General features: G+C 35.9%; 1 protein-coding gene across 2 annotated transcripts in view; it reads left to right on the top strand.

Annotated features, from left to right (window-relative positions):
• LOC149773610 (inhibitor of Bruton tyrosine kinase-like) overlaps positions 1-13,098 on the top strand; it is a 104,960-nt gene extending 91,862 nt beyond the window's left edge. For both annotated transcript variants that reach the window (XM_089946347.1, XM_089946348.1), the window contains exons 24-26: positions 749-886; positions 2,172-2,403; positions 6,896-13,098. In XM_089946347.1, coding sequence (XP_089802473.1) covers positions 749-886; positions 2,172-2,403; positions 6,896-7,033 — 508 coding nt within the window. In that variant the 3' untranslated portion in view covers positions 7,034-13,098. The remainder of the gene's footprint in view (positions 1-748; positions 887-2,171; positions 2,404-6,895) is intronic.
• Positions 13,099-20,527: the final 7,429 nt, after the last annotated feature.

Here is a 20,527-nt window from a genome sequence, read left to right as displayed (position 1 = left end):
TAGGCTTTTGCTACCAAGATATATAAATTTTTATCATGTGCAAGTTCCATGCATCTTAATGAGATAATCTTGCATGTGATTGGCTGAACTTCTTACCAAATGAAATGCTGTATTTCTGGTTGAATTTTAATCAAGATGTTGGATGATCTATACTAAGTTCCAGACATGTACATATTATGAGATGCTCTTGCATTTAATATGGAGATAGTTTTACTACACTAAACACTGAGTGTATTATATGATTTTAATCAGACTTTGTAAATAGACTTTATCATCAAGATGTTGGATGTGTTTGATTATGAGCAAGATCTATGCATGTTAATGAGGTAATATTGTAACTAATCAACTGATTATAATGTTGGAGACCAAACTCCAATCAGATTTTGTTCCACCTTAAGCTTGTATTACCATTATCTGTGTCAGATTCTATAAGTGAAATCAGTGAACATTAATGAGATACCTTGTGTTTGATTGGGCAAGTTTGTGACCTTGCTAGATCAAGAGACTATAATCTAGTTTCAATAAAATTTGGTAAATAGGTTTTTATCAAGCTGTTGGATGCCTTTGATTATGTGAAAGAACAAAATATGGCATATTCATTATGCTTTTATTGTCAGAAAAATGTTGTCAGGATATAGCTTTTGCATTTGACTATTAATATCCATAGATTCTTGCTTGTTATCAAACTCATTCAACACCTTGATGAGCAATATCAGGCCCAATTTGACCTCTTGTTTTTCATCGCTAGGGGTTCTAAGAATGAGATGGTCCAGTCTTTTAGGAACCTGATGACTGAAGAGCAGCAAATCTTAGCTACACCACCCGTCAAACACAGGACGCCTGCTGTTTCAAGCAGTCCTCAGTGTCTGACTGCAGGTACTCTCAGGTGAGTGATAAATAGGGAATATTACAAGAGTGTTTGTTGGACAATGAAAATTGTTTAAGAAAATTATGAAACAGATTGAATCGTGTAGTGTGCTATGAGCTTCCTAAATTAATACACATATGCTGGTATGTTGCTAGTTATTGTAAGTGATCTATCTTAAAGCAACTTCCTGTATACAATGAGTCAAAAATGTTTTTGTCTCAGAAATATCTGAGATTGTTTCATAATTATGTACTGTATATAGTCAAATACAGTCACCCAATGCAGTTATCAAAAATGGAATATGTATTGTCAGATTCTCTTAAACTTGCCATTCATGAGTGTTTAACCAGAGACATTAATGTTTTCACAGTGAAGCCTTTTTTAAACTGTACACTGTTCTCCTGATATCTTGCTTCCCACCCAGTCTTTTGCCACCCTTACCTACTAACAATCAGTTTAAGTGTACCAATTGATATGCTTTTTAATCCCCACTTTTATTTGCTACCCTTGTTATCTGCCATTCATTAAGCCTCATCAGTGTACAAATGATTTATACATAATTGTTACAGACCTCACACAACCTACATATTAGTGATTTCAATTACTGGTTGCCTTTAGTACCATATATACTCTTTTATAAGACAAGTCCAACTGCAAACTGCACGGACCCAGATATGCCATCCCAAACTGTGCTGGCAGATCTGGATCTGTGCAGTTTGTTAGGAATAATCCGTAGGACAAACAACACAGACCCTGATCTGCAGATGTGTTATGCTACAGCAGATCATGATCATTGTTGTTTGCAGTTCGACTCAACTTATAAGCGATTATGTATGGTAAAGATGATTAGTATGATCTGAACTTGGCTTCTACTTGTCCAGAGAAACCAATATTGCAATGACATTATGCAAAGCTTAATTTAATTAAAATTCATTTTCTTGAACTATCATTAATTTTTTCAATTTACCTTCATCTGTCTATCAGAAAATCCTTGATCATCTGCCACCCTTAGATACCTGCCATTTTGTATTTTGAATGAATCTGGATGGGTAATTAAGGAAACACTTTACCAATGATTATATACCATATTCAGAAAACTACTCAACATAGGTTTGCACTCTTACTCCAATCTTTTTCTTATGATCATCATCATGTTTGATTCTTGCACTGAAATAAATCCTAAATGTTTGATAGCACTTTTCAAAATGACTGCGAACGATATTGAAGATGAAGTTGGGATGTGTACTCAAGTGAAAGAGGTCACATATTAATTTTAATGTAGCATTATTATATATGTTTGCAGCTGGGGACTGCCATCAACTAAAGTCCATGTGCCAAAAATAGATCCAAAGAAAAGTGATCAGAAGAGTAGTGCTATGGCACGTTCTCCTGAAAATCCATGGCAGAAGAGTAATCACTTGGCCCAAAGTCCACCGTCAATTTCAGCCAGCAACTTCTCAGAAATTGTTAAGGATGAAATGGAACTTAGAGATGTTCTGATCAAGGCTAGAAAGAAGCCTTTTGGACTAATACAGGTATTTAGACAGAAATGGGACTTTTTCTTTTATTTTCATAATGCAGCCAACATTGCAGCACCTTCATATATTTTTTTATTTCATGAGTTTAGCCTCTGCAAAATAACCTGATTGGTATCACAGCTGACTGATGCTTGTTCATTATTTTTGATAAGAATGTAGATGAAAGTTGCAATATAGTCAGTACCACAGATGAAATTATGTCAGTAAGGAAATACTAATAAAAGACAGCAGCCACACTGCACAGAGTGAAATTATCTTAGTAAAGACAGCAGGCATACTGCACAGTCTAATTGCATGAGTAAAATTTGAGAGAGGAGTGGTTTTTGGATTGTGAACATTAAGTAAAAAAATTTATTCTTTTGACCAATCATTTTATGTCTAATTTCCATTCAAGTAGGATCAATTTTAGGACAACATGGTACTGTTGTATTTGCACATGTTTCTAAGAGATCACACAGAAAAATATCCAAATCTACAAAAATCATGCATTAAATTTTCCAACCCAACCTTTAAGGCTTTGCTGTTCATTATTCAGATTATTTTCCCATTTCGTTCATTTTAGGGAGTGGTGAAGAGGGTGGGAAATACTAATAAATGAGCTAACAAGAAAACCACTAGACAGATTGTGTTGCCTACAGTATAGTAATGTACAGTTTGCATATGAACACAGTGAAAATCCATTTCAAGTACAGTGTCTGATATATATAAATGTATGGCCAAGAAACTTGATGGCATGTACTACCTGTTGCTCAAACTGCAGGAGGTAATTGTGTTCATCAGCTTTGCATATCTGTATTAATTTGTAAACCTGCTGGTTACGGTTGAGGAAAGATCATGTAAATTGGTCAAAGTTTAATTATGCTAGAAAATTTTGTTCTTGTAATATATTTTATAAGCAGGGGTGAAATGATTATATATCCATGTATCAATATTTTTTTCGATAGAGATACCCATACCAATACAGATAGGTAAGGGGAGCCCCAAGTGGCCGAGTGGTCTAAAGTGATCACCGTTATTGATCACTACCATCTCACCTCTGTCTGCATGGGTCTGAGTCTCAGATTCAGCCAATATGGGTATGTGAGAAAGCTTGCCAGTAGCTTCTCATGGGTTGGTGGTTCTTTCCAGGGTTTTCACGTGTTCTTCCTCCACCATTTATATACTGGCTGGCCATGTATAGCCTATCCTGTGCTGAAAAATGGCATTAAACCATACAACAACAACCACAATATCAACAAATGGTTAAGAATCAATACAAAATGATACTTTGAACAAGTTATTTTAATCTAAAAAGTCATGAATAATTATTACTTGTTTTGCCTTTTCATTCTTTAAATTGAGAATTAATTTGATGCAGCTGTAGCAGAAACATGCAATCATTTCTGTTAGTAAGAAAGAAAATCTGTTGACAATACTTAATTGTTGCCTATAAATTAACAAACACAAGTTGGCTAAATCACAGTTTGAAATATGTCCCAACCCTGCCAGCTCTATACTGATTATTTTAACTTATCAACATGTTCAGCAGCTGATGACATGTATCAATCAATGTAAAGAAGTTTCAGATTTGTATCTATGATTTAAGTACTTTACTGATCATTTAGTAATGTGAAGTTTTGTTGTTGCTTTGCATCATGTATTCTTACATTGAGTTTGAGGGCTGTACTTCTGGTGTTTCATGCAGAGAAATATATCACATTTAATTCTGATTGGTGGTTATTATATGGTCAAGCAAGAGCAAAACAATAACCACCACTCAGAACTAGGGACCCCAAATGGCCGAGTGGTCTAACAGTGCACACCATTCTGGATCACTGCCATCTCACCTCTGTCTGTGTGGGTTCGGGTCTTGGGCTCGGCTAATTTGGGTATGTGAGAAAGCTTGCCAGTAGCTTCTTGTGGGTAAAGGTGTCTTCCCGGGGTTTTCCAGGGTTCTTCCATCATGAATTATACTTTCCACCATGTGTAGCCTATCTTGTGCTGAAAGATGGTGTTAAACCCAACAAAAGGAACAACAACATCCAATCAGAACTGTGATGTTTTATACTGCATGACACACTGGAAGTATACGGGTCAATTTAGATACAAAACAACAGAAACTTTATGCAGAAATGCCTATTAAATGATTGTAAGTACTTAAATCATACTTGGGGAACAAATTTGTAATGTCTCCTTTTTACCCAAATACATGTAATCAGCAACTGTATGTGGTGATGAGATTTAAAAAAATTAAGGGACAGAATCCAAATTGCATGACTTGTAGTTATCTTGTTAATTTGTAGAAGTGGGTGTTGTCAGTTTCTTTTCTCACTGGTCTGAGTCTATGGCACTAGTTTTGCATGTGCAGGAAGTAGATTGTGAAGGATTTGGTTGCTAGTCATCTCTGCTCCCTCACTTCTAACTGATTTCCTAGTGCCACCGCACCATCAACAGACTTTTTAACAATGCAATGATCATCAGACTTTAATTGTGTATCAATAATGTATCATGAATGATATCAATATGTGCTATAGGTGTATCATTTCACCCTTATTTATAAGTTATTGAATAGAGCCAAATTGAACAGTCCTTAATATCCATTTTTTAGCCACCTTAATGATGTAGATTAATAGATTAAAGTTATAACACTATTGTTGTTGTCGACATTGACATAGGAGTCAGTCAGCACATATTAAACTATATATAGAGAGAGACAGACAGACAGCTTCACTGCTTCTCAACCATTCTTTGTTTTGAGGTACCAGGCAAAGTTGGAGTGGGTTTCATAGAACCTGCACTCTGAGGTGGTGGGAAGCTGGTGGGCTAACATGGGCATATGTTGTAACCATTACATTCTTCATTATGTTTTCATATGCACACTGTTCTGATTGCCATCTGTCTGCATATCTGATTGTCTATTGCCAGTTTTGTTTCTTCATAATAACTCAGGTTGTTCACCATCTAAAGTTACCAAACTTTGTGGATGGCCTGTATTTGGGGTGAGGAAGGGAATCCTATTAATTTGGGTGTTGAAAATTTAGCTATAAAGGTTTGTACTACCTGTGACTAAAAGAACTAAAATGGTTTCTGTACAATAACTAGAGTTTTCCACAATCTACAGTTATTTTTTTATTTATGTCTTGCATTTGAAGAACTGTATTAATTTTTGGGCTAAAAGGTCAAAGTTCAAGGTCATTATGAATAAAAGAAGACTTGGTTCTGAACAGTAACATTATATGTATTTGCATACCTACACCACACTTTATGAATGGCTTGCACATGGGGTATGGAAAAAAGCCTATGAGTGCCATTTTGGTATCAAATATGGCTACAGTAGCAACCACCTTAAAAATCATGTTATTTCTACTCCATCTGAATGGACATATCATTATGGGGTTTTTCTTCCATTGATATTTAGTTTGTCCTCCTAAATGAAAATAGTGCTGATCTGATGTCCTGAATCTTGTTATTTTCACTCTTCCAACACAGACAGTCATATCACCAGAAGACTTATTTATAACGTCTTGCTGGTCCTAAATTAAAATGGTGCTAATGTGACACCCACTGTGGCCAGCATGGTGGCAATCTTGAAAAAATTGTTATCACTACTCTTTAAGAACCGCTCCGGTGGCCTAGTGGTTAGAGCATCCACCTCGGAAGCGGGAGGTCACGGGTTCAAACCCCAGCCAAGTCATGCCTAATACTTAAAAATGGTACTAACAGCTGCCTTGCTATGCGCTCAGCATTAAGAGGTAAGCGTTAGGACTGGTCGGCCTGGTGTCAGGATAATGTGACTGGGTAAGACATGCTACATGTCTATGGCATGATGCCCAAGTGCTGGACATCACTATAAACTGCCACACTGCAGACATCGTAGCAATATGACTGAACAATTGTTAAAGGAATGTTAAAAATCCTAATCACACACACATCGTTACTCTTTTAAATGGAAGGTCATTTTGACATGGGGTATTTAATCAAAAGAGTTCATCTGGTGTCTAGTTGGTCCTATATGAAAATGGTGTGAATTGTTTATACAGTATGGCTGCCACAACTTCTAATAATGTCTATTCAGTGCTAAATGAAAATGGTGCCAATCTGACATCCAGTACGCCCATCATAGCAGCTAAGTGGAAAATTGTTTTATCACTGATAAATATAGGAGATGGTTTCAGTGATCAGCAGTTAAAAGAAAGAAATTGTCTTATCTTGCATCCTGGGAAATTCTTTTCACCCAGTAGAATATCATCTCTTTGAGAGACTCTTACGCATTTTCTGTTTTGTTTTGTTATGTTTGGTTTCAAAGTGACTCATTCTCCTGTTCTAATCTGTGAAGATGCCAGACCTCATATGTAGACAAAATAGGGGAGTCTGACATGGTTTTATGTAAATTAGATAGGTAACATGGAAGGTTATAATGAATGTATCAAAATGTTAATAAGTTTCAGTCAACTATTCCTACAAATTAAAGAAATCTGATTTAAGCCTATGTAAAATTATGTTCCTTCAGATGGAAGAGCAGGCCATTCAGGAATTGAGGGATCTCTACAAAGCATCTCAAAACTTTGATGAGTACATCACTGTGGAACGAGTTCCTCAGGCGGCTGCAACTCCATTATGGATGGATGAGAGAAAGAAAGCAAAATGAAGACTTTAAAGACATGTCCAAGAGCAATATCTGCAAGCCTTGTCATAGGAAAATACTTCATGAAAATCTTTGTACAATTTCCATGTTGGTATTTTATGCATTTTCTCTTTACTCAAGTGTTAGAGTAACCCAAGTTTTGATGTTAAGAAGATTTTGGATGTTCTATGCACTTGATGGCTTTAAAACATTATGAATAATTGCTGAATGGCATGTTTGTGTGCAGTATAAAAAATATTGTGTGATACCAGTTCAACAGATTGTATAGGAAAAATGATGATTTTCCATACATAAGTTAATTTCAGATTTTTCCTCCATCTGGACCTTTGGATGTTCTCTTGATTTAAATTTGTTCTTTGAAATTATTATTTTATTACTATTATTATACAGATGTTCCAGAAAAATAATTGTCAGGTGACATTTCACTGTACAGTCAAACTGAACTTAATGAATTAGGAAGTCATAACTTGGTATAGTTCAGTTTGTCTGACATATTTATTGAAATGATTGCTTGTATGAAATGTTAAATGTATCCAGGCAACTGTTTCACTTGTTACTGATAGAGTTGGAGGAGTGAGACAAAATTGTATATAATAATCATGAAAGATAATGTTTCAGTCTAAAATCATATTTTAATGGACATATATATCTGATGTGTAGATAAGACTCTTAATGTAATCCATCAAATATATCAAGCAATGACATATCAAAATGGTAAATCTTACTAGTTCAGTAAATGTGTCAAATGCTTTCATTGTAGATAAAGATAATTCTGTGCATGTTCTACATGTATTTGTATGTTTATATATTTAGCATTTAATTTAGGGAAGAAAGTTGGATTTCCAATTGTTTTGAAAGTTTTCTGTATGTACTCCTAATTGAACAGCTACAACTCGGCCCCACTAAAATTCTAAACAAGTCTCTGAGATTTTACATTATCTTGCTGATAATAGTTCAGATAATATAAATAATTTTGTTAGTAGTTCAAATCTTGGAAGCTGTTGCAACATCATTTGATAGATTTAAATTTAACATTTCTTGAAAAATGAGCTGAGGAAATCCTCAGAACTTTCCCTCCTTTAATGAAATTGAAAATTGTATTTCCATCTTTTAATTTCTGGTGCATGCTGAGTGTTATGTGACAGAATAATTGTTACCATAATTATTTAATTTTTTTTTACAAAATGTCAATTTAAGGGAGAATTTTTTTGGTGTTGTATCAAGATCTTGGTTGAGCTCAGTGCATTATACTTTCACATATTTGGCTTGTGTTTTCACAAGGATGTGCAATATAGGCAAATAATTAAAGTAAATTAAAATCAGCTTTTGTCTTTTGCATAAAGAGAAAGCATTTAATTCAATGAATCATTAGTTTTGCAGGTATTTTTGTGTTAATTACATGTAAAACAATTTGTTTGGCAATTAATTTTGTTGGCAGCTCATGTTCATGACATGTAAATAGATTCGTATTGGTAAGAGTGATGTTTCTCACATATAACTAATTTGTGGTGTTTATAAACTGTTTTAGGGTTTTATAAATAGTCTGCCAATTTTAAAATACCAGACTTCAAGATCAAGTGATGTAATGATATATCCTTGCATCTCTCATCGGTTGCTAGGTACCATGATTATAGTTATGATTTCGAACAAACTTGTAACTTGAGCTTATATCATCAGGATGTTTGGACAGATTAAATAATGAGCTAGAATCATGCATATAATTGGTAGCTTCTGATTGGTTGGGCAATGTCTGGTCTGATTTTGATCAAACTTGGGATCTAAGCTTATATCATAAAGGTTTCTGAGTAGTTCAGCGATAAGTGAAATCCTTGCATGCTGTGACCTTGCATCTGATGAACTGAGTATTTCTGGTCTGATTCATAAATGTCTTCTTCAAGTGCAGTAACAAGAGAAATCCACGCATATTAATGATGTGATCTTGCCTCAAATTGACCAAGCTTCTTACCATTCTGGAGGCAGTCTTTCTCATTTGATTTTGATCAAACTTTGGATATAATTTTATATCATCATGATCTTAGACAAGTTCAGTAATTCATCAGTTTTGCGATTGAAGTAATCATGCTGAGTTTTGTGATCATGCTGAATTTTGTGAATGAAGTAATCATGCTGAGTTTATTGATGATCAGATTTTTATCCAAGTTGTTAAAGTGCTTTATATCATCAACAGATTGGTTGAGTTTGATTATAAACAAGATCTAATCATATTAATATGATAATCTGTGTCTAATGGCTGTGTTTGTTACCACCGAGGAGACTAAATTTAAATCAGAGTTTCCTTGGCATTGGTAAATAATCTTTATCAGTGGTTATGGAGAGAATTATATGCAAGAGAGATCTGTTTGTATTAATGAGTTGATTTTGTATATGTTTGGTTATGCTTGTTACTAATGAGACATTTTCTCCTCCTTATTTCTACTTATTTCTAGCTAAGTAGTGTTTTTATCATAACGATTTTTTAATAGTTGTACTTATGTAATAGAACTATGCATTTTAATTATTGTATGGTAAGAGTTTATAACTGTAATAGTCATGGACTAGGGTAGCTTATGAGATGGCTAGTTGCCCATTATCTGCCCATCCATTAGCATAGGTTCGTTATTGCTACTCCTAATCTACTTGGAGGATTGCCATGAAACTTTACATACACATTCATCCCAAGATCTGGTTGGTCCTGAATGAAATAGTAACGCTTGGACATCAGATATGGCCAGCACTGAAGCCCTCTTGCAGAGCTCATTACTACTGATCTTGAATGGATGTCATATTAACAAAGGGTTTTCATTTTGAAGTACGTGTAGTTGGTCCCAAATGAAAATATTGCTGATCTGGCATGCAGTATGATTGCAATGGCAGCCATCGTGAAAATCTTGATATTGTAACTCCTTCTATCTGGATATTCATATTGAAATGGTGGTTTACACTAGAAGACTTAACATGACTTTCATGTGGTCCCAAATGAAAAGTGACTGCTCCAGTGGCCTATTGGTTAGAGTGCCTGCCTCGGAAGTGGGAGGTTGTGGGTTCAATCCCTGGCCAAGTCATACCAAAGACTTATAAAAATGGTACTAACAGCTGCCTCGCTAGGCGCTCAGCATTAAGAGGTTACTGTTAGGACTGGTCTGCCTGGGGTCAGGATAATGTGACTGGGTGGGATATCATGCTACATGTCTGTTGGCATGATGCCCCAGTGCTAGACATCATTATAAACTGCTACACTGCAGACATCATAGCCATGTGATGAAAAATTGTTAAAGCTATGTTAAAAGTCCAAATCACACACACTTTATAGCTCATAATTCTTGCAGGATATATCGCTGCTACGAGGCTAAGGCTGTTTTGACCTCTTGGTCATCCAAAACTGCTGTCTGTCGTCTCTAACAGGATTCTACCTTACTTATAAAATCAATTGTTAAAGCTGCGTTAAAAATCCTAGTCACACACACCCAAATGAAAATGGTGCCCATCTTAATACTGTGTCAATACTATATTCAAAATCGTGTCATTCCTTCAGAATGGTAGTAATATTGACTTGGGGTTTTCACCAGAAGACTTCTATCTATAGGCATCCACTATGACCAGCCAAGTGGCCATCTTGAAAAGATTATTATTGCTACTGTTCCTTTACATCAAGTCTTACCAACAAGGAGTTTCCACTAGAAGAATTCTTTTGGTGTCTAATTGATCCAAAATGAAAATGGTTCCACCTGGATTAGGTAGGGCTGCCAGTGTGATCATCTTGAAAATATTGTTATCGCTGCAACACATGAATGGATGGTTATATCAGCATGAGATTAGAATTAAAAAACTTTCTCTGATGTCTAGATGATCCTTAAAGATAATGGTGCCAATCTGACATCCAGTATAGCGACCATAGCACTCATTTTGAAAATCCAACTATTGCTCCTGAATGGAAATCATGTCAGCAAAGGGTTTCCACCAGAGGATGTCTTAGGTCCTGTTGGTCTTAAATAAAACTTGAGCTGATCTGATATCAAGTATGGTCACCATATTGAAAATCTTACAGCTACTCCTTGAAAGTAAGTCCTATTGACATTGGAAGACTTTTTATGGTCTCTAGTTGTTACTAAATGAAAATTATGTTAATCTGACATCTGATATGACCATTATGGCAGCCATCTTAAAAATGATATTCCTCCATAATGGAAAGTTGTATTTACATCAGGTTTTTACCAAAAGAATAATTTTGATATCTAGTTGGTCCAGAATGAAAACAGTGGCAATCTGGCATCAGATATGGTTGTATGAACATATTGAAAATATTGTAATTCTCCATAATGGATGGTCATATCAACATGACTTCTACTGATCTGGTGGTCTAAATGGTTAGAACACCCGCCTCAGATGTGTGATGCCGTGGGTTTGAACCTCAGCCAAGTGATACCAAAGACTTAGAAAAATGGTACTAGTAGCTGCCTTGCTTGGCACTCAGCATTCAGACGTTAGTGTTAAGAATGGTTTGCCTGGTTTCCGGAAAATGTGACTGAGTGGGACATGATGCTACATGTCTGCAGCATGATGCCCAAGTGCTAGTTGTTAAAGCTATGTTAAAAATCCAAATCACACACACACACAGACACACAACATGACTTCTGATGGTGACCAGTTTGCCCTTAATTCATTTAAGATGACCAGCTTCTTGCCAAGCCTGTATTTAACTGATGGTGATTTTTGTCACTTTTTCTGGTGAATACATCTGCAACATAATGTTTGAAAGTTTTGTTTTAAAGCTTTTGCAAGTCTTGTACAGAGGAGTATATAATAGAACAGTGTTCTGGTGAGATGTTTTATTCAGCGTAACCCTTATTCGTATAGTCTGTCCTCTGATATTAAAACATAAAGTTAAATTAATGTATATAGTTAATTGAAATAAAGACATGATAGTATATAGATAAAATTCAGTTGCAATACAAGTGTTCATATCATTGTACATATGCCTTATATATGTATAATACCTGTTCAGATATGTTGGTCCTGTAGCTCCTGTCTAGCAATGTAAACTGAAAACTGCTTACAGGCAACGTTATATATAGGTGAGACACTGTTTTCAGGAAGTCCATTAATACACAATCATGCAGCTTTTACTTGCTATGATATATGCATTTTTGTTGTAGGCTGTCAGTCAAAATAAGAAATGTGCATATTGCAAGAGTACAGTTTATGTTTTTTTCTCATGATTCAAGTACAAGTTGCAGATAATAATACAGTGAGATGGAGTGGTGCTGATGTTTGGGCAGAAAGTGGGAGAATGTGTGATTTTGTTATTTGAGAGACAGGAGTATGTAGTAACTTAAAAATTCAAAAATACATGTACCATGTTTGCAAGTGACTTGTTTGTAGCTACTTGTCCCAAACAACGAGTATTTTGCAGCCTACTTCTTTTGTCATCAGTGCAGATCATTTTGTTTGGTAGTCATTGTTGTTGAAAATTACTCTTTAGGCATGTATGAAGAATGATTATACAAAAATTGTTGTGTGCAAAAGCTTGCCAAGCCGGATCACCTGGGAATGAACTTAATTTAATTCAAGTCTTCCCACATGCTTTGGCAAATGTTTGCATACTGCATACTTCTCTATATAATTTTGTCTTTTTGGGAATGAATAATATAAATGTGTGGAATAACTGTTATTTATTGAGTGTTCATGTGTAAAACTAGTATAATTGTATGTGCTACTGAGAAATGCTTTAGCTGTATCATATGGTAGCACTGAATGCTGATAATAAATTCTTACTGCATAGCGAGTTCCATGGTCTGTAAATATTTACTTATGAAGCAAAATCATTATAAAAATTGTATGCTCTTGCTGGTATTTTCTGAATTTTAACACAAGTTTAAACGACATTGATAAAATCATTGATGTATGATTTTGTTAATTTTCATTGTTAATATGCTATTACAAAGCAGTTTGATCATGGTATGCTTGGTCGCATGTGACGAAATTTTTCTCATCTTGTTCTCTAAAGAGATAATTATCTGGTGGAGAATCAGATACTTTGATTGGAGGTAATAAAAAATCTTTTAACATGATTTTGAGTTATCTTTCACAACCAATAAAAAATGATGTCAGAAAATTAAATATGTAGTCAGACCAAAGGTAATGGGCACATTAATTTAGCAGTCGCCTGGACTCTGTGTCTATTTCCCTTTCCATCAAATATCTTCTGTGAAAGACGTGTATTAAATAGCTGTCTGCTTTTCTAACAAATGACTTATCAGTCATGGCAATCAAACATTTGTTTTCCCAAGAAAGACGTTTTTAAAGATGATTGTATTCACTGTACTAATCAATCAGTATAATTTTAAATTGGCTAATTATTCTATTGTTATTTTAAGATTTTAATTAAGTCACAATATTGATTAGAAATATCTTGTTGGGGTATATATTTAATGAAAATCCTCTTACAGACCCCACCCCACCACTTTTTTGTATAGCTCTGCTGGTGATAGAGCAGAATAGTTTATTTAATGATGAGATGACCTTTTGTCCATTTGTCTGTTAGCACAAGATGTTAGCACTTCTAAACTAGGAGAATTGCAATGAAACATTACATCCATAGTCACCACTCCGGTGGCCTAGTGGTTAGAGCATCCACCTTGGATGTGGGAGGTCTTGGGTTCAATCCCCGGTCGAGTTACACCACTGACAGCTGCCTAGCTTGGTGCTCAGCATTAAGAGGTTAGTGTTAGGACTGGTCGGCCTGGTGTCAGGATAATGTGACTGGGTGGGACAGCATGCTACATGTCTGCGGCATGATGCCACAGCGCTAGACATCACTATAAAACTGTCACACTGTAGATATCATAGCAATATGACTGAAAAATTGTTAAAGCTACATTAAAAATCCAAATCACACACACACATACTTCCATAGTCATCCAAAGTCTAGATGGCCTTAAATGAAAATGGTGCTCAGGCATCCGACAAAACTGTCACAATAGCCATCTGGAAATGTATTGCTAATTTTCCTGAATGGGTGTTCAGCAATATATTGCTTGTAATGTCTAGTTTGCCCTGAATGAAGATGACCATGTTCTGATAAACAGTATGGCAGCCATCTTGAAAATCATGTTATGGCTACTCCTTCAGAATAGAAACTCGTCTCAATATAGGGTTTTCAACAGAAGATTTGTCTAGTTTGTCCTAAATGAAAATGGCATTTATCTAACATCCAATATCTTGAAGATGTTATATTTCTAACTTAAATTTTTGTTGTTGTTGAGTTTAATTATAGTGGCATGTGCCAATTTTTTCTGACTGCACCCCAGCCTGCTAGTTGTTCCTGGGGAAGGGAATGGTGGCACCTCCCCCAGGCTTTTATGGGTTCAAGGAACCCTGATAGTTTGGCCTCAATCTGTGGGTTCATAAAGGTCCCTTACAGTAGAATAGTTGGCTGTCATTAGTGGGAAGGAGAGCTCGGGAACAGTCCTGGTTGCTTCACATCGCTGGTTTCTTGTTGCATTTGCCTGGTGTTTCTTGCGGGGTTTTTTCTTTCAAAATGTTCTAAAAAGGGTGTGTGTTCTATGCTGTTTATAGAGGTTGTTAGTAGAAATCATGTATGAAGAGAGATTTTCAAGGTTATTATGGTATTACTAGTTGAGGTGTTTAGGGTGTGCTTCCTATGTTATGTTATTTATAAGTTTTTAGATATTGCCTCTTTTAGTCATTTATTTATTAATATTTTTAGAGATTGAATGTTATTTATACTTTATTTAGCAAGAGACCGGAGTCCTAGCCAATTACACGGTTCATTAAGGACATCTAGGACTGGAGTCCTAGCTGATTACTGGGTTTGTTAAAGACATCTAGGACATCCGATTTTGCGGTTTCCTTATTTTTTGACAGGTGCTTCATAAGTGAATTATTTATTAATATTTTTATAAAATTGAATGATATGTTATGGGTTTTTATGTGGGGGCTTCTAAATTTATTTAGCTAGTTACTGGGTCTTTTGGTTTTGTGGGGATAGTAATTATATTTTGTTCCTAAGTCCTGCTGAGTCTATGAATTTATTTATATTTTTATATGCTGATTGTTTATTATCCATAAGTAACTCTGGGTATGTGTGTGTGGTGATCCAATCTCTTTTGGTTTTTGATAAATATTTTCCTAGCGGGTTGATATTTTGGGCATATACTGAATATGTGGTGTAGATCTTCGGTGGTGTTAAATGGTAAGTTATATCATCATGGGGTTTAACACAAGTTCTTTTGATGTCTTGTTTGTCCTAACTGAAAATGGCCAGTATTGCAACAATGGCAGCCATTGTGAAAATCTTGTTACTGCTACTCCATCTGAAAGTCGTGTCAAGATGAGGTTTTCAACATAATTGAAAATGGCACTAATCTGACCTCCATTATTTTTAAAATCCCGTAATAAAAATCCTATCGATATGGAGTTTTTACCAGAAGACTTCTTGTGATATCTAGTTGGCTCTAAATGAAAATGGTGACCAGTCTTACAGCTTGAATTGCTGCCATGATGGCTATTGTGAAAGTCATGTTATCACGACTACTATATGGCATCTTAAGAATGTACTCCTACGTCATGGAAACTAAATATTTTTGTAGGTGATAAAGGTACAATATTTCCCATAAACATTGTCATCAAGAGCTGGATATTGCTGATAAGGATGAATGTGATGATATTATTTTCTTGGGATCCGTTAGTAGAACATTAAACGGTTGCTGGTTTCATACCCATCTAGACCAGCCTAGGATGGCTGCATTGGTGTGTGCTTGCAAAGACAAGTAGCTCACATTTCCTCAGCATGATATGGCCAATGTGTTGAAACAAACATTGTCATCCAACATGACATCATAATGTTGTACATCAGTTAAATGTTGTTGTTGTGGGGTTTAACACCATTTTTCAGCACACGATAGGTTATGCATGGCGGCCAATATTCATGGTGGAGGAAGAACCACCGACCCACGAAAAGCTACTGGCAAGCTTTCTCACGTACCCACATTGGCCGAATCCTAGACTCGAACCCACGCAGAGGTGAGATGGCAGTGATCCGTAACAGAGAGCGCTTTAGACCACTCTGCCACTCAGGGCCCCATCAGTTAAATTAATGTCAGTTAAATGAATGAAATGATAAAAGACGGCATATTCAGATTTGTTTGTGTGGGTCTAAAATTTTATCGGGGATTTGCCATGAGCCAGGAGTAGAGATTCCCCTGCCCCTTTTTGGTCAACCTTTCTTAGCAGTGTTAGTGATGTAACGAGTAATTATATTGCAAAAGCTTAAATTTGACAAATCAAAAATATCCCAAATTTTACAAAAGCAAGATCTGCTCATAAAAAGTAGAAAAAAGAGGACACATATGCCAGTTTTGACACCTTCTCATTTCAAGCATACACTTTGTAACCCCTTCCCTTGCATATGTACACTAACTTTGAAAGATGACATTTAATACATTTATTAAAAATGAGAAGTTCTAAGTTTTAAAGCTATCTAATGAAACTTAACGAAAATGATTTTTAATGCTTGAAAAGAAGCAAGGAACTGATGAATATTGACCCCCTGATGATGCAGAACGTTCATACTTATTAACGGTCACTCCTTCCCCATAGGTGTACAGTTTTGTCAAGCCATTCCCATCCCCTCCATGTGTACATAATTGATGGACATCCCTAAAATATTCTGTACTCTTGGCTGTCCAGTCACAATGGTATTAAGGATGATGAAAGTGTTGACAAAGCAGCCTTAAAGTCACCCATATCAAAATGGAAGATTACTTCAAATATTATCTAAATTTTCATGTTCTGTATATTTTGCAGTAGAAATGACAACACCACCAATAGGATTCAAATCAGGCCCTTCATTTGAGAGTGGCAACCCACTTTTCAAGACAACCACATAGATGAGATGACATTGTACCAATCTTGTGTAGGATAACCATATCCAAATATACACACAAACCAATGACCACTTCCAAAGGGTCCATTTTGAAAATCATCCTTCTGAATTGGTCATTTTGACATGGAGTTTTCACAACAAAACTTGTGAGGTCTGTTTAGTGAAAACTGACAACTGAACTCCAACACAGCTGCCAAATCTTGTTATTACCACTCATCCTTAATGGATGGCCATATCAACATAGGATTTCCACTTATTATTGTCTAGCTGATTATAATGCTGATCTTGCATACAATATGGCCAACAAGGCAGCCATTTTCAAAACTAGTTCTCCAAACTGAAACGTGGATTTTCACCAAAAGACTTCTCATTTCTGGTTTGTTCTAAATGAAAATGGTGTCAATCTGTCATCCAGTGTAGCCACTATCTAAAAAATCTTCCTGTTACTACTTCTCCAAACTGGCTGTCATATGGACGTGGGGTTTTCGCTTTAAGACTTCTTATGACATGAAGTTGATATATAAAAAAATGGCATGTCAGACATTCAAATGGCTTCATCTACTATCCATCTATTCCATTCAAATAAGAGAGCAGAGGTCAAATAATTTGTACAGCAAGAATGTGAAGGAATGCAGGGTCCACTTGGTGAATTTGACAAGGAAGTTTATTAGTGGTCACATTTAGCCTCTTCTGGCAACCTTGATTATGGTAAGTGCTTATTGAGAGAAACTATTTAATGTTCACCTCTTTAGAGGGGAACATAGGAATCCTTGTTTTTAATCTTCTGTCTGGCACACAAGTTTTATTCATAGTGATAGTCCTGTAGTTTTTGATGGACTGAGAGGAAACTTTGTAAATATGATCTGAAGGCAGCATATGGCAAACTCGCATGAAAGCAACTATTATTACATTTTGTAATGGATTGCCATAAAACGGTAAGTGTTATTGTTACGGTCTTAAGATACATCTATGACTTTTTATTCAAGTGCCATTTCTGTCTTCAGGCTTAATTAACAATCTCATTAGTACAGTTTGTCATGCATTGCCTTGAAAGTTTGTATTATTAAGAGAGATTATTGTAATTGAAAACTCGGTCAAGCTTCAAATTTAACTAATTCCCATTTTGGTATGCAAATAAGGTTGCCAGTGGTCTGCTTTACCTTAGATCAAAGGAACATAAAAGGTTACCATCCCCTTGCACTGTAAGCTCCAGATAAACTTAACAAGGTTAAAGGTTATAGTTAGCTGTACCAGCTCAAATCAAAGAAACCCCTTACCATCCCCTTGCACTGTAACTTCCAGATAAACTTAAGGTTAAAGGTTATAGTTAGCTGTACCAGCTCAAATCAAAGAAACCCATACCATGTGCAACTAAATTAAAATCTTAAATATGAATTAAATTCATACCAAAAGAAAAACATTTCTCTTCTCCATTCTAATGTATTTTTCATTATGTATAAAGTCAGTACTGATCTAATGCAAATTTTGTAAGATTTACAACTTATTACTGATCTCATCAAAATGCTTCTCAAAATGTTCAAATAAATTCTACAACCTCATTCCTGCATCTTTTGCAAATGTGGTACTTTTATCTTCTGTCACTGATGAAACAGTGAAGCGTATGGTTTACAAAACACAGCAAATCGCATTTTGAATGAATCACCATGAAACTTGGTAAATATTGTGAACACAGCTATTCACATTTTGAATGGATCACCATAAAACTTGGTAATTATTGTGAACACAGCTGTGGCATGTGTAGTACGGCTGGGGTGGGGTGCTTCCAATAGCCCCCACAGTGGCATGTCTAGGGTCGTTACGCCGACACTGGTAGGTGCGGGGTGGGGTGCTTCCAATATTTATTTAAATTGTTATAGTTGTTCCACACAGGCTCAAATTTGGTTGGAAGTTAAATTAGTGAAAGATAGATGTAAAGCTCCGAGCCCCCAGTCAGCAATGCCGACGGTTAAATGATTGAATATAAAAAAGTGAAATTCAACTAATAACAATTTAACGACAATTCAATATTCAAATGATTAAAATTTCTCAAGTACTCTCCTTCCGCTCTACCCTGTGATGTCCAATTGCATCATTTGATTTGTAGTGTGAGATAGCTTTCTGCCTGTCCTTGTATTCTACTCATCTGTGTATTCTTCTCTCCATTCTGCCACACCATCTGTCTGAATTCCAATTGGATGTCTCTTTGATCTGATCAGATCAAACTTGGTGGACAAATCCTTCTCACTTTGTCCACATGAGGACGGATTTAGAACACGCCCTGGTCTTTGCAGGTTCCTCTGGTCTTTGTAACACATAGGTGGGAAGTCACTCGATCTAACGCTTGTGCCGATTCAAGATGCCGGGTCATCTCTCTGGTCACAGTAACCTTGCTTAAGAGATTAAATCTAGCCTGCAGCATGTTTGGACAGCAACCATGGCTTGTACTAATACTTTAGTTTATACACGACTTAGAAACTGGCATTGACCAAATGTGACAACAGCTAATTACATTTAGCATGGATCACCGTGAAACTTGGTAAATATTGTGATCACAGCTAATCTCATTTTGAATGGGTCACCAGGAAACTTGGTAAATACTGTGATCACAGCTAATCTCATTTTGAATGGGTCACCAGGAAACTTGGTAAATACTGTGATCACAGCTAATCTCATTTTGAATGATCACCAGGAAACTTGGTAAACACTGTGATCAACTTGAGATGGGTATATTCATGCACCATTGTGCTCTTGAAAGTTGTACAAGAGTTTTTGGCCTATTTTCACTTCTAGCTGAATTCAGTGACAGAATTTTGTGAACTCTTAGATTTCAGTGTAATGCCATGAAATGAGGTAAATGTTACATATCTGAAGATATGTTCATGAAAAATTGTCTTTGCAACAGCTGTTGTTAGTCATTATCCTTCTTGAAGGTGAATTAAATGTTTGACAGAATCTTGTGAACACAGCTAGTACTGCGGTTTTTCAGAGGTCAGTGTGCATCATGGTATATTATGGTTCTAGTATACAAAAAATATGAATCTCTGTGCTCTTGTGATTTTTGCAAAAGTTATTTGCTTTTTTCCAACCTGGCTGGCTGTATGATGGACTTCCTGGAAAGAAACTATTTTTTCCAAGTTTTCATTGGCTTGCCGTTTTATTCTGTACTTGCTATGGCCATTTTGATGATGCGCATGGCAACAAATCAGTTCACTCACAATTTTTGTTTGCTGCTGCCCTTTTTGAGATTCACCTAAATTCAATGTAACACACCTTGTAAATGAAGCCTGTCTTGCAGACTGATGAACAAAGGTCATCATTAAACATGCACATATTAACCAATCTTTGTGCTCATAAGATTTATTTTAGGTGCAAATTGCTCACCATTCCTCTAGTCTTAATATAACAGACAATTTGTATCATTTGAAAAAATGTTGCAGCCTTGATGCCAGGACATTTCCTGTAAAATTGGGTACAAACTGATCCAGTCGTTTTTAAGAAACTAACAATAGGAAAGTGAAGAGGGGCAGAAAAACACAGGATGCATGGCCACACCATTATCTCACCATTACAGCCTTGTGTACTAAATTGAACTA

This window comes from Sinohyriopsis cumingii, unplaced genomic scaffold (genome assembly GCF_028554795.1).
Source record: "Sinohyriopsis cumingii isolate HCF-2022 unplaced genomic scaffold, ASM2855479v2 utg000624l, whole genome shotgun sequence".
In the NCBI taxonomy this organism is placed as follows: domain Eukaryota; kingdom Metazoa; phylum Mollusca; class Bivalvia; order Unionida; family Unionidae; genus Sinohyriopsis; species Sinohyriopsis cumingii.
This window is presented reverse-complemented; position numbering and strand designations above follow the sequence as displayed.